The 15,541-nt window shown below is 38.4% G+C and overlaps 1 protein-coding gene across 2 annotated transcripts; it reads right to left on the bottom strand.

The window, feature by feature from the left end:
* Positions 1 to 755: 755 nt before the first annotated feature.
* On the bottom strand, positions 756 to 12,848 carry CDKN3 (cyclin-dependent kinase inhibitor 3). 2 transcript variants are annotated; one of them, XM_004681860.2, is made up of 8 exons: positions 12,755 to 12,848; positions 10,648 to 10,730; positions 9,282 to 9,337; positions 8,742 to 8,786; positions 6,231 to 6,453; positions 4,120 to 4,151; positions 2,194 to 2,297; positions 756 to 985 (listed from the first exon to the last, which is right to left on the bottom strand). In XM_004681860.2, exons 1-8 carry the CDS (start codon positions 12,761 to 12,763, stop codon positions 899 to 901), a joined length of 639 nt encoding a protein of 212 aa, XP_004681917.1. In that variant the 5' UTR covers positions 12,764 to 12,848; the 3' UTR covers positions 756 to 898. The 2 variants fall into 2 exon arrangements, with proteins under 2 accessions (XP_004681917.1, XP_012579953.1); XM_012724499.1 differs by lacking the exon at positions 756 to 985 and adding an exon at positions 4,586 to 4,635 and having other exon boundaries at positions 2,212 to 2,297; positions 12,755 to 12,843.
* Positions 12,849 to 15,541: the final 2,693 nt, after the last annotated feature.

The following is a 15,541-nucleotide window of genomic DNA, read 5'->3' on the forward strand; positions in this document are numbered from 1 at the left end:
TGGCCAGGGATTCCCACTTGTGATCCTCGGTTGCCAAGAGAGCAGGGGACTACTGTGCAGGCCCCTAAAACCACTGGTGTCTGTTAAAACAGGTGGCTTTGACTCATTGCGTGATCTTTATCTACACTGCAGATGACTCCTTTTAGTAGCGCATGGTTGAACTTCAAGACAAAAGGCCATGCTCAGTAGCACAGGGTAAGGTAAAAGAATAAGAGAACTGGAGTTTGCTAATTGGTAAGTAAGTGCTTTCTAAAATAAATATAAAAGGGATTAAATTCATTCCTTGTCCCTAAGGTGAAGGAAAAAAATGAAAGCTTTAAAAGCAGCAGTTGTCTGAACCAATGAATTCCATACCTCTGAAAATGTTCCAGCAAGTGCTGGGAAAACACCTGTTTGGGATGATACAGTTTTGGGAGGAAGAAGGCTAGAAGATTCCATAGGATCGTTCACAATTCTATGAATCTTTAAAGTAGAAAAAACTGGATGAAATTGTGGGAGGGATACAGTGTCAAGTTATTTAAATAATTTTACCTTGGATAGCTGAACACCAGTTTTCATCCTTGTTACTGTCTTATGCTACCTAGTAGTTCTAATAAAATAAAAGTGTGGTAGATAGTAATAATGCGATCAAATAGTTTTCCATATGCTGTTTTCAGCATTATCTCCATAAATATATCAGAGCGGTAAGTATACTTCTAAAAAGGAAAATTGTATGGCAGTTTTTCTATCTAATAAACATGAGAGAGACAATGAAATTGTTCAGTAAAAGCTTTAGGGAATATCTGCACATAGACATTTACAATCACGATAACACTAGTTATTTCATTTCGGTAAACATGTCAGCGAACTCTTAACGTTTCAGACATGGTCATGTATATGCTATTTGAAGTTTTTCTTTTTATCTGGATACAGATCTTGATAGTGACTCTCTTGATGACAGATGTGCAGCTAGTGTGTCCCGGAACTCATGAAGATAATTATATTGCTGAAGAAAATAAAGACATGTTGAAATATACTGTAGAAAAGATGTTAACCACAGTAGTCACAATACTTAGTAGGACTCCAAAGATATTTGCTAAGAAGTGTTTGCACCATGGAGAAATTGCATATTGTGTGAAAAATTACTGCTTTTTAATCTCAAAAACAGGAGGTACCCTGAAATGCAAATGATTATCTTATAAATCTGTAAAACTTTCTACTGGCAGGAACAAATAAGATTAAAAAGAGTACTTGAAGGCATTCTTTTGTTAATGTATTTTCCCCTGGGGAGTAGAGGAATAAGTAGGGAAGAGAGGGCACTTTCTATAGCAATTAACTGTGGTATATTCAAGAAAATTGATTTCTTAATTTACTGAAGCCCTAGTTTTGTTATTTGTAATGACTAATCCATTTGGAACAATTTTCATCATAGACTATTAAAACAGTACTAATCTTAACAGGCAAAGATTAAAAAAAAACTTTTTTTAATCACTTAGTTTTAATGGATTCCCAGAGGGTACTACAATTATGCCAGTAATCTCATTTCATGTAATTATTGAGAAATTGACATTTCAAAGAATACAGAAAAAAAAAAACCTGTTAGCCATGGGAGGCAGAGGTATCAAATTACACACAAACACTAGGCCATTTTGTTGCAGAGAAAGTACAGAATTTGAAGCACAATTTGAACAGATAATACAGGGATTGCCTGTTTTCAGCCCATACATTGAAATGGATCCTGTGTGGATAGTTTTATGAATTCCTTTATTAAGCCCTGAAAATCAGGCTGTTGGGGAACTTATCAGTTACCGTACTAAACTCACACACAGGACGGTTGGTTAGAGCCCTACCCCAGGAGGATGCATTCCGAAGTGCTGCTTGTTCTGACAGTTCTAAAGCTGAAACTGGGTAAGCAAATTAGCTTTTGTGAAATTAGCTTTCACTTTATTATAAACTCAAAATGGCAGAATATTTTCAGTAGCTTGATTACTATATGTCTCGGGGCACTGCTACGATAGTACTTTTGGTGGTACTCCTGAAGCATTAAGGGGAAAGTAAATTGGAAGATGTCACTTTGTGATAAGTAGTTGACATGAATAATAGAGTGCTTTTGTATTTTTTATTTTGTATTTTCATTGCCATTTGATGACATGGTACATGGTATTTGTAACTGTCTCCTAATCACAACCACACAAAACACACCAGCCTCCTTACCTTTATAGTCTGTATTGCCCCAGATCCTCTCAGGTCTCTCAGGCTGTCTATGGCTTGCTGTGGTGATACTGAGTCAGAGAGGTATAGGAGGAGACAAGCGGCTACTAATAGAACATGATAGGAAAACATATTATTAAATATGAGGGTGTAGAGCACTACCCTTTCATTAGACTTGTGCAGGTGTACAAGACCTCCACTGGAGTTGTTCCAAATGAATTCAAAGACTGAAGCTGTTTAGTATGAGTTTTTGAGAGCTAAATGGACTAAATGACTATTGGTAAATTAAAGTTTAGTACTGGCTTCATTCCAAACAGTTTTATTGAATTATAACTCATATATCACAATTTAAAATGGATGTAGTACATTTTACTTTATTCACAGGTATGTGTAGCTATCACCAAGGTCAACTTTAGAATATTTTCATCATCTCAGAAAAGAAAGTCCCTTTGTGATGACTGCCTATCACCCTATCCTCCCTGCCCCAAGCAACAACTAATTTACCTCTGCTTGATGGATTTTCCTGTTGTAGGCATTTCATGTAAATAGAACCATGCTCAGTGTGGTCCTTTGTGACTAATGTTTTAGCATAGTGTGTTCAGGATTCAGATACATTGTAGTATGCATTAGAATTTTGTTCCTTTTCATGGATGAGTAATATTCCATTGTGTGGCTATAAATTTATCTACTTAGTTGATGGACATTGAGATTGTTTCCAGGTTTTAGCCACTATGTTCATAAACAAATTTTTGTGTAAGTTTTCATTTCCTTTGGGTATATATATGCCTTGGAGTCAATAGGTGGGTCATAAAGCAATTTTATATTTAATTGTTTGAGGAACTGCCGGAATGTTTTCCAAAGCAGCTGAACCATTTTACATTCCCACCAGCAGTATATTGAGCTTACCAACTTCTCTCCCTTTGCCAACATTTATTTTCCATTCTGTAGATAGTGGACACTGCAATGGGTGGTAGTGATATTGTGGCTTTGATTTATATTTCCTGGGTGATGATGTTATGCATCTTTTTATATGCTTTTTTGGTTATGTGTATATAGTTAAGTCTTAATTTAGTCAGTGGTTTGATGTTATACATCTTTTCATATGCTTTTTCGGTTATCTGTATATAGTAAGTCTTAACTTAGTGGTTTCTTGGAAATGACTTTAAGCGAAACTACATAATAACAAAAATAGTTCATTGAATAATATTTGTTAAACAGTGGCCAGGATTGTTTTTATCTTACCAACATTATAACTAACAGACTTCAACAAAATGACATTATTTGAGGACCTGTTATATTTTGTTTGGAGAAATACCTGTTCAGATCCTTTGTTCATTCTTAAATTGTTTATCTTCTTATTATTGAATTGTAAGAATGCTTAATATAGTCTAGATATAGGTCTCCTATTATGCAGTTATAATTTTTACCATTTTGTGAGTTGTCTCCACTTTGACAGTGTCCTTTGAGACACAAATTTTTAATGTTGATTCTGTCTAGCACTAAAAGGAGTAACTTAACTCTAGTGTATATTTCATTAACTTTTTTCCCCCTCAACACATTTAAAAAGTTTGTAAGGTTAACACAATCAACTTTGTAACCAGTTTTGGTGGTTATACTCATGGGGCTATGGATATTATTTAGAAGTTGCTATTTGTTTTGTAACACCCAAATAGGGAAGAACATTAGAAAACAAGAATGCATGTGCTAAGACTTGTAAATTACTCTTTTCAGTATCCTTTAAAATAGTGTGAAAAATACCTCCCACTTGTCTCCAAATTTTCTAGAAAACACCAAATACAGGGCCTTAAACTATCCTTTGGGTATGTTTTGTCTTATTTTAATATTAAGTGAGCAGATGGCCTAGAAGTAGGAGTTTGTCTACAGTGAAGATTTAAAAAAAAAAATGAATAATGAAAATATGTTTCTTACCAAGGCAAGATCTCCCAAGTCCTCCATAACAGCTGAAAGGGAAGTATAGTTTTGAAATTTGCAAATTCATCCCATCCCAATATTTTCTCTTCTTGCCTACTAACTAACGGCTTGCATGCAAAAGTCAATAAGTATTTTTGAATCAGTAGGGAGCAAACGATGCTTATTTGTTGGGAGGCTTTCTGTACCTCTGAGGGTCAAGGTAAGCTGGGCCAGGATCCACAACTGAGTAGTGGAAAATATTACTAAACAGATACTAATACAGAGATTTTTTTTTTTAACCAACTTCCACTTCGATTGTTTTCCTCTAAATAAAACTTCAGTAGTTAACTCTTTTATAGAAAAGGAATGCAGAGGGCGCGATATCACAGAGATTTGGGGCTGGGCTCCAGAGCCCTACTGCTTGGGTGGAATCCTGGATCTAGCTGTCACTTATCAGATGTGTGAACCTATGCAAGTTTTTCACCTGTCTGGACCTCGGCCTTTTCACTTTTTGGGTGGTCACAGCAGCAGCACCTACATCATAGCATTGAATGAAAGGGTTATAACACAGTTTTCACAGAATAAGAAGTAAACGAAGTTAACTACTAATGGAAAGAAATTAGGAGCTCCATGCAACTGGATTTTCTACAAAAATGAAGAGTAATCCTCAAAGCAATAGCTTCATTTTATAATTTCCAAAGATCCTCAAAAAATGCATTATACACACATACCTCGGTTTCTTAGCGGGTCTACTAAACCTAATTTGATGCTTGATGACTTACAAACATTAAATGAAGCCCTAGAGATAGGTCTTGTGCCTGGCTGTGAGACAGAGGACCAAACAGTGATCCTTAAAGTATTTGAGAACTTGCTTTCTATAAAGTGGCCCAGATTTAGTCATGCTGCAGAGGTAATCTACCCTGCAAAAGTAAGAGAGGCAGAACACTTCCCATGGCTTTCTTACAAGATTACTACTACTTTACAGCTTTTTCTATTCTTTTCTTTTTTCCTCTTTGATTCTTGTTCAAAACCCAGCTCAGATTTCACTCAAATGCCTTTGCACCCCTGCAGACTATTGCATTCTTGCGCTCACACACCCATGAGGGTTTGATCACACAGGTATGGGGGTGTCCTTAGCCCTGGGCTCTTGAGGTAGGGGACTGCTTTGTATTTGATATTTGGTACACAGTAGCTGCTTGAGCTGAGCTGTACCTCCCAAAAGGTATGTTGAAGATCTAACTCCTGGTAGAATGGATTTGACCTTATTTGGAAATAGGACCATGGTAGTTTTAATCAAGTTTACCACTTACACCCCAATGTAAGGTAAGGACTGACTTTAGGGGCTTAGAGGTATCAAATTTTATGATACTCAGTCTTGTTCCAGAAAGGATTAAGCTGCTTCTGAGGGTGCCAGGTACAACCAACCAGCAGGGGAGGGGGCGGGGGAGGGGGCTGACTGACTCATCAAGGTTCTGGGTATCTCACTTTGGATAGAGCACATTGCTATCAGCCTCAGTTCTCTTCTGATCTTTGCCTTGCTATGATCTATGGTTGTTTGACATTTTCTTTCACCCACTCCCATTCCCAAAGCTATTTTATTTTCTGTTAGACTTTTATATCAGTAGTTTGTGGATAGCCATTGATAGTGATAATCCCTTTTTCATTCTGATAGCAAATTCTTATCAACTATACATCTCAAGTCATTATTTTTAAGGTTGCTTATTGCTTGAGGATGATTACTGCCATTTTTTTTTTTTTTTTAAAAAATGACTTGTGGTTGAAAGCAACTAAGCAACTGAAAGATTGACCAAAGGTGTTATTATGAAACAAGGATGATGTCCACTATTTTGGGAGAGTCCCTAGGTTATAATTCAAAGTCTAGGACAAAAGGGAGGAAACAAATCCTATAAAATATTCTAAACATTTCCAAGTCTATTTATTGTCCTCGCCCTTTGAAAGTCATAGTGCCAATTTGAGTGCCTGCTCTGTGTCAGGCCTTGTGGGTAACTTTCATGCATCATCTCCTTTTCATCCTTGCAACAAACTATAAGGTAGGTAATGAGTGAATAAGGATGCAGTAATTCAATCATTTTGACTGGGACATTTCATGTAACAAAAAGAGAACATACTGTATTAAGGTTTTTCGGTTATTTTTAAGGCAGATTGCAAGCTCCTCCATTATTTCACAGCAGCGGGCTATGTCAGGAGTCCCTCCATCTGGGATTGGATGATGATGAGTGATAATTCCATACTGTTGGTAGAGGTCCAAAAGGTTTGGAACTCTGTATTTTGACAGTTCCCCTCTGGTGCAGAAAACAAATATGTCTTGTATACCATAACTCTTTAGTTCTTCTGCCAACAGACCAAGATATACACAGACACACATGTACAGAACATCACAAATTTAAATATGGTGGTAAGGACAATATAAAGTTAAGTTTCTTAAGTCAAATTTAAGCCATTATCTATCAATATGAAGTGCTTTCTGATAATCCCAAACAATAATGATCTGTCTTCAAACAGGGTAAAATGGAGCACAAAACAGGAATTAGAAACATGTGAACAAAAGGAAATTAAAATTAAACGTGACTTTGTAAGTCAAAATACTTTCTATTGAATTTTCAAATGCATCAACTATATATATGGGAAAAAGTATTATTTTAAACTAAAATTTAAATTCCTAATATTTAAAAACAAACTTTTGAAAAGGGATGATCTTTCTTTGTTTTCTTGTTCCCCCCCTCCCACACCCTATCAGCATGGTTTTATGGTGACAGGGCCTTTGCATTCACCCTAATATTTGCATGGTATTGCTTAGTCACGTATTTAATTTTAAGGACTAGGCCTGTAGGATACAATATTAACTACAAGAATTATGTGACTTCAGGGTGTTCTTCAGAAATAAGTCATTAAACTCCAGCCATTTGCCTTCCTCTGCCCATAGACAGTATCAGTATATTTTACATTTTTAATGACTCATCTTCCCTACTTGTACAAACTAAATTCAAACTTGTGTTTGCTGGAAAACAGTCCCCACAGAGTAAAATCTATTGGATTGCTTCTCAGGTTTAAATCCTCATTCTTGATTCTTTTATAAATTCACTTACTTGTGTTTGGCCCAATTTGAAAAAAAAAAAAAAAAGAATAATGTGACTTAGCTTATTTCTCTGAAGTGATAAGAATCATGCAGCAGTACTCTAGGCTGTTCCATACACTGGGACTTTCAATATCCACCCTAGAATATTTGGTTCAGAATGAAAACTAAGTGTGACTGATCTGTTTCCCACTCTTTTCCTAGCTCTAAATCCAAGAACAGTAAGCTATTTAAGTACAAAGTGTCTTTTATTATGAATCTCTTGATCCACCCTATTCCAACATGTGATGTACCACAAATATAAAGTACATATCTTATTTCAAAGACTAAGTACAAAAAACCATCTCATTAATAATTTGTTTTATACATAAAGTACTGCATTATTCTAGACATTATATTTTTGCACTTGCAATAGGATTTAATTTGTTAAGTTAAGGTTAGATGATTAATGTATTTTGTAATTTTTGAGACTAGGATTTTTTTATTTGTTTCTTATACACACATAAATTCTACTATATAGAGAATTTCAAAACTTTACTAGAAACAATGAGGTAGGATCACAGGAACTGGAAACCCGTTCTAGAGAACATACTAAATGAATAGGGCTTTCTAAAATGTGCATAATTGGTTCTTAAGCCAGTCATTAAATTATATTTTGTTTATGACGTAAATGTTTCTAAATGGAAATATTTCTACATATTGGGTGTCTCTAAATTCTGCAAGTGAAGAAATCTACTAGCACCTTCAAGCGTTTTTTGATAGGTTAAGAACAAATTAGAAAAAATACATTAGCAAATTGATATTCCAGAATAATCAGGCCAAGATTTTAATATTTTAAAAGTCAGATGAAGGAAGGCAAATGTTTTGGAGTATTATATTGGTTGACTTACCAATTAAGTTTGAGATAGTCTGGGTCAACCAGAAAAAGTATTTAGACAGTACAAATTTGTATCTTGAAATATATAAACTCTGTATTGGGAAGGATCACCAGGATATTTGTGGGATTTGAGGTTACATGATCTGAACATCCTTGGGCAAGTGATGATCAACCCATATTTTACCTTTCTAGAAGCAGACGTTCTAGAAGCTGGCTTTCTGGATTCTGGCTTTCTAAATTTTCTATTTAGGACAGACAATTTCACTACTACCTCTGGGTTCTCAATTTAGCATTAATCATTACCACTATATCTCAGTCCTATGAGCATGTTCAAAGACCTGAACAATACAATGCCCGTTTTCTATTTGCATACTTCTCTCACATCAACATACGTAAACACCTCTCTCACATCTACATACCTCAAATATAATTTCTATGTGATTAACCACAATCCATGAGAAACACTTCCATGTTCAGTAAATGATGAGTTCTCTGTGCCATTCACACTTCCTCCCATATTAGAATAACTCAGTGGTTTGAAACTATGAAATACTGAACATGTATTAATTAGATATATTAAGAAGCGATTACAGTTTGTTCCTTTTGACAAAAAGACTCAGTTCTACCCAAAAATAACCTATTAATATGGTTATCTCAAGTTACACCTACCTGTATCTTTTTGGATATTTCTTCTAACATCTTTAAATTTACAACCTGTAAGTAATAAGAAGTCAAGTGAAAAAAGTCAGGTTTTGGTCATATATAACAAGTATATGGAAATAAATACATAGCTACTTTAGAAAGTCATTCCACATGATCATTTATATGTTCCAATGCCATTTTGAATATGAACTCTAGGGACATAATTCCAGTGATTTACAGCTATCAAGTTGCAAGAACTTTAGTCAAGGATTTTTTATTCTGCATGCTTTCTGTAATAAGAATCTGGCTGCAGCCCTAAGCCTCACGTTGTACCTTAGTGATGATGCTTTATTAATTTAAGTCAATCAAATGCAGAGTTATAAATGTGGATCCAAAAAGGTTTGAATGTAGATTCATGTTCCTTTTTCTATAACGCAAAATGAGGATTTCCAAGTTATCCCAGTGCTGCTGGTCTGGAAATTCTTGTATTGTTCAACATAGAAATGATGTGTTAGCTAAAAGAAAGTATGTTAAAACATATGAGGAAGCGATTACAATGTTTCCTACCTGGAAGAGCACACAAACCGAGAAACTGAGAGCAATTCACCCGTGACAGGGGTAGCCTGAAAAGAAGTTATCAAGTTTAGTTCACTTTTTAAAATTTAAGTGGAAGTTCAACTTAATCAAGATGTCTCCTTGCTACTGAGTAAGGGTGTTTTAAAGTTTAACAATAGTCACAAAACAAAAATCATAATTAAATGTGAATGAATTGGTCACAAAAAGATCTAGAAAGATTCAAAGTTATCAAATGGAAACTTACTTGCTTTGTTACAATTTAAGTCTGAAAAATGACAAGTTAATTAAACTTATCTTAAAGGTAATAATGCCTAGATTGTCTATGGCTGGAATAAGTGTACTAAAGTTATCCTGTGAGATGTGTATTTTGAATTTTAATCTTAAGTAAATAAACGACATTGACTATCTGATAGTTTTATGCCCAACATTCATTCTACATTACTATTTTAAGATTTCTTTGTGGGTTTCTTTAAACATAATTTCATGTGCTAAAAATCACAGGTCACACATTCTTTGGCTAAGTACAATAATCTCATGCATATCACAGTCCCAGTTTGTAGTCCTCAGGCGGAAAGGAGGTAGAGACTCACCTTGCCTGAAGAACTAAAGACGAAAACACAGAAAAACAGGAGGCATCATATAAATACCACCTGGCTTTGAAAAATAGATGAGGCTAAGTAACCCTATTAGGTAGCAAAATGAAAGAACTTTAGGAATAACACTTAGATTCTTTTCTTTTCCCATTATGGAATGGTGCTTTCCTAAGGAGAGAGATTCTTACATTTACAGAGGTAAGAGAAAACACTTGATTGCTGGCTGTAGAGAATTGTGTGACGACGGTAAGTCACTGCCAAGATGTAGAAGTTGAGTTTATTTAGAAAAATTTGGTTTTGTTATTGTATCTCTAGCATTGTTTTTTTTTTTTTTTTTTTTTTCTCAAATAGGGATAGGTACATTATTGCAGCAAATAGTTCTAGGATTTCACTTAATGATAAATGATGTCTCGGGCTATGTTTGGTATATTAGTCTTCTGTGGCAAAAGAATAAGCAGATTTTTGATAAATGGGAGAACACTCCCATCATATCTCAACTCTTTAGTTACTTGTTTCTACTATGCTTTTCTCAGGTATAAAAAAAGGCCTCTCCATTTTCTCACCTTCCCCCTCCCCCCAAAATTAAGAAAAATCTTAAGATAGTGAGTGAATGAATCATGGTGTTAAAAGATCCCTTAAAGATTAGAATTATTTAATCAGCAGAAGAGAATAAATATTTTCCATAAGTGGACTCCACAATCTACAACAATTAGGATGTATACATTAAAATTTTAGCCTATTGTTGATTAGAAATATTAACATACCATGATATCTGAATTGGAGTCTGTTCATCTTCAACAGGATCTTCATCTGATGAGTCAAACTCACTTGTTTGCAAAGAACTAGGCTTCAAAATAAATCAGTAGTGTTAAAAAAAAGCTGGAAAGAATATTCACACATGAAAGGTTAGTTGACCCTTTCATGAGCACTCACTGAAAGCAAATTTACAATTTATTCAATCTGGAGTATCAGAGATTGGCAGTCTTGATAACAAATGACTGCTATTTACTACCAAGTTAATCAGAGTACTATGCAGTGAAGAGTTGGGATTGGGAACCAGGAACATGGCTTCTGGTCTTGGCATTGCTACTCACTTTATAGTCATGGCCAAGTCACTTTAGTTATTTCGAATCTGTTTACTGAAGCTAGAACATGAGAAGACTTGATCATTAGTTCACAAACATTTAAGGTACACAGCTTGCGTTCAGTAGAGTTGGAGAGACAGATGACATAGGACTAAAGTGGAAGCAAAAGCTGCACTTCAGAGAAGGGGGCTACTGCTGCTTAGGGAACTGAAGAAAGCTTCCCAGAGATGCATCAGTTGGGTGTTGAAGACTGATCAAGACATACTTAGGCAGATAGAGAAGTTCAGACAATTAGACAAAGGGAGAAAGAGCTTGCGGATTCAGGAACTGTGATCTAAGAGCAGAGGAGAGGAGGCTAGACATGTAGTTTCAGCTGATCTATTTCTCAGAAATTAAACCCCAGGCAGCCTAGTAATTCAGTGTGGGGTAGTGTAGATGGAATAAACTGCCCTCAATTTGACTGCCCTCAATTTGTGAATAATTGGACTAGAGAGATTGAAATTAGCTTTGTGTGCTGATCTAAGGAGTTGGAACTTGAACCTGTAGGCAGCATTGCCAATGGAGATTGCTGGAATTTTATAGGGCCATAAAAACATGCCTTTCTTTTACTTCCTAGTTGAAATCAAATGAGAGAAAAGACAGTGTGCTCAATGGAGCTCAAAGTGTTAGTTTTATGACAGAGTGTCTAATGGAGCATGTGGTCAACTGAGCTTGTCAAACTCTTCACCCCCAAATTAGCCTCATCCTACCAGTCACAGCCATGGATAACTCCGGGCTCCCTTGTGGTAGAGAGCACCCCGGAAGGCATTTTTTTCTGCAGAGAGACGGGAAGAAATGGTTGAGTCACAGTGTTTAGCTCCTCCCAAATCTGGATGCGATCACACCCTCTCCCTTTATGGAGTCAAGTAGAGAAAGAAAGAGTGCCAGGAGTGAAGGACAGCTGATACCCCTCCACATGGAAGCATGGGGATTAGCAAATGTAACCATCCAAGCCTTTTCTAGCTCTGAAGCTATATTCTGTAACAGTCTTGTTACTACAAGATCACATTACAGGGCTACGGAGCGAATTTAAACTATGGATTTGGTTGCTTTGGAGTGATCTGTTATCAGCGCAACACAAATGAAGGCCCTTCAACAGGTAGATACCTTGAATCAGGCAAGGCTTCGCTTTCTCACACCTGTTTTTCTTTCTTAAAGCGGTTGATGAGTAAAGACTTTGAATTGGCTCTCGCCAGGTTTACAGATGTTAACACAGATGGACATTTCCACTCTTGTAAGACCAGCGATTCTGAACCCAGAGACAGGGACCCAGGGCCAGGTGGCTCCCAGGAGAGGATGACAGTGGTGACACACCCACAGGCGTAGTCTGGCAACTGTTCTGTCCGTCTGCGGTGAGGCTCACTCCCCATGGGGTGCTGGGCAGCCCGAAACAGGGTCCAGGCAGACTGCTAGGCGGAGACACCAAAGCGCTCTATGCCTCAACTTTTCTCGGTAAAACTTGCTCCAGCCTTCTGTCAAAGCTTGGGAGACCCCGGAGGTGACAGCTCACAGTCCACAACAGACGCACTGCGAATGTCCATCTTCCCCGAGTCCACTACCGACCCTGTTCCTTCACAGCCATCGCTCTCGTGCATCCCTGGAAGCGCCACCTCCACCTCCCGGACCCAGACGGTTACTGCGCGAGTCGTGCGGCCACCAGGCTCGGGATGTCCCCGGGCCCAAGAACTGGCTGCAGTTTCATGCCCATCCCTGCGGCTCCGACCCTCCAAACCCCCGCCAGACTCACCGGCTTCATCGCTGGTCGCCCCACTTCGCGACCCACCGCCGCCTACCACAGGCAGCACCAGTGTCTCAGCAGCCGCCCCGCGCTAAGCCCGCCCCTGATCTCTACTCATTGGTACATCCGCTGTGAAGCGAGACGCGGGATCCTCGAGGAACCAATCAGACCCTCTCTCTGTTTCTTCCTCCGCCCCCTAGGTCCTGGCTCGGCCTCTAACCGCTCATTGGTTCCTAGCGAGGCTTTGAAAGACGCGCGGGAGGCGGGCCCTGTGGTGTGTTGATTGGCTGGGAGGGCGCCCTTCTTCTGCCAGTTGGGAGGGGGGAGGGACGGGGCGGGGCGCGGGGCCAAAGCGCTCTGGGTTTGCTGAAAGCCGCGCTTTCTAAAGGCAGGATTTCCAGGTGATACAGGGTAGGGGATTTGGTTTCTTAATTGTTTCAAAGAATTCTTTTAAGTTTTGGGGTGGTGGGGAGTGTTTTTCTGGGGAGTTTTATAAAAAAAAAAACACCTCACGTCTCATAGACTATAGTCACATTAATCGTACAACACTATGAAACAGCTGAAACTCCAGAGTATGAACATACCTTGCATGTTTGGTTTTTTTGTTTTCCTTAGCATTTCAGGATTTGGATAGGTTAGGGTGTGAATTCCTATTTGCAAATATGTATGAAAAGGAAGGTAAAAAATCTCCAGATGTGTCGTCGTGCCAGTGTTTCTAAGGTATCCAGCTACTCTCTCTCTCTCTCTCTTTAAAGTTTTCTTTATTTACACATACAGAACTGAGGTACAGGCGCGGTGAGAGGATTCACCAGATTCAGGGAGCAGAACAGGCGGACTGACGAGATGCACTGTGGAGGGGAGAAGGGAGGCCGGTCAGGAGAAGTTTCTCACATCACAGTACGATCACCTCCGGCGGGGATCGAATTCATGCTGAAGTGGGATCGAACCCATGCTGAAGTGGCTTTAGCTTCTTAGTGCTGTGCTTTAACCCACTGCGCACCAGGGAAGGCCCCCCGCTATTCTCTTTTAAAAATGTGTTTGATTATTCTCTTCCCGGTTCACCAGTCTTCATTTAGCTGGCCACAAGGAAGGAAGTCACCTGAAGCAATATTTGCTGCAGAAAAATGTGCGTAAGCTATAGCTACCTGTGACAGTCAATGGGCAAGATTGGCTGCTAGGAATAATTCCTTAGTAAAGAAGATAACACAGTTTGACTTACAGACTATATTAGTATTCTCCAGTGAAATGGAACCAATGGGGGGGGGGAGACTATATATTTATTTTAAGGAATTGACTCCCATGATTGTGGACTCTTAGCAAGTTCAAAACCTGATGGATGAGGCTGGGATACTAGCGATTCAGGGAAGAGTTTTGGTGAAGATCAAAGGCAGGCTGCTGGAGAACCTGAAAGAGCTGATGTTGTAGATGATGTCTGAAGGCTGTATGCTGCAAAATTTTCTCTTGCCTTTACTCAGGCCTTCAGCTGAATGATGAGACCCACGCACATTAGTGAGGGGAGTCAGTTTTACTCAAAGTCCACTGACTTAAGTGTAACTCTCATCTGTATACACTCTCCCAGAAACATCCAGAAAAATGTTTGAACAATATCTGGGCACTATGGCCCAATCAAGATATAATAAAATTAACAACTGCATTGCAAAAACTATCCATTGGAAATTTCTATAGTTAGAAAATTTATTTAGCTCTGTGCTGTCCAACTTGGTGACCATGTTGACTATTTCCAACATCAGTGCCTAAAAAAGTAGGAGTAGAGTCTTTGAGGAACTCATGGACCTCCTAAAAAACCCTGTTCTGCTATGGAAATAGTATCCTCCTTTGATATGTTATTTTCTTCTGATGAAATCCTCAATAGATGTGAGAAACTGCTCACTACCCTCATCATATTTACAGCTATTGTTTTTGGTGTGCTAGTTTGCATTTTAGATTAGTGATCATGGGAATGTGATAAAAATGGGAGAGTGAAGATTCTGGGCTCACCACCTTCATATACTCAACTGAACTGCAGCAGAGAAAAGTCAACAATCCCCCCAAAACAAAAAGGTATATACTACCTACTAGGAACAACAGTCCAGCTGAAAGGATTGGAAAAACCTTAAATGAACTGTGTTTACAGTGACACTTGGCAGCTCAATCGCTGAGAGCGAGGGGATATTTGCTGCATAGAGCACCTTTACAATTGTTGACTCAGGGCACATTAGCCACAGTAGGGATTTTGAAGACCCAACCCTGTGCTGGAGAAGGCATGCACAAAATTAGACTATTGAAAATTGCAGGATCAGGGGTGCATAGTGAAAATTATTGGCTTGAGAGTGATATTGCCAATATAGGACAGTTGGAGCCTGAACCAGTGGGGGAGAATTAGGTTGAATGACCTATGTCTTCTCAGAGAGTAGACTATCTGAGATGGGACTAAAACCAAGAGAGCAAATGAACACTTACACTAAACAGAGTTTAAGAACCAGTTCACAACAGTCACAAACACCCCAGGATAAAGCTCTGCCTTGGAGAAGAGAACAACTCAGGACTTGTGACTCTATCTCAGCTACCATCCATGCCGAGTGATTATCCATTGCTCAAACATAGCCTAGAGGCAGAAGCTGGTAGGAGATTATGAGAAGACACTTAGACCAAAGAGCTGGCTGGGACCCCTATGTACCACCACCATACCAAACTCTGGTACCCACAGCACAGCAGGAAGCTTGAATCCCTGGTGCTTATTGAAAGTGATTCTTCAGTGCTCTATTGCTCTAATTCCTTCTACCTACCATCCCTTGT

This window comes from Condylura cristata, unplaced genomic scaffold (genome assembly GCF_000260355.1).
Source record: "Condylura cristata isolate star-nosed mole 26May11 unplaced genomic scaffold, ConCri1.0 scaffold00013, whole genome shotgun sequence".
NCBI classification, from domain to species: domain Eukaryota; kingdom Metazoa; phylum Chordata; class Mammalia; order Eulipotyphla; family Talpidae; genus Condylura; species Condylura cristata.

Excerpts from the sequence above, each read along its gene's own strand:
- CDKN3 (XM_004681860.2), bottom strand. Across the intron at positions 9,338-10,647 it reads ACTCCAATTCAGATATCATG|GCTACCCCTGTCACGGGTGA; the intron begins GTATGTTAATAT and ends ACTTCTTTTCAG. Across the intron at positions 4,152-6,230 it reads AACCGAAAAACCTTAATACA|CTGTTATGGAGGACTTGGGA; the intron begins GTATGTTCTCTT and ends CTTCCCTTTCAG.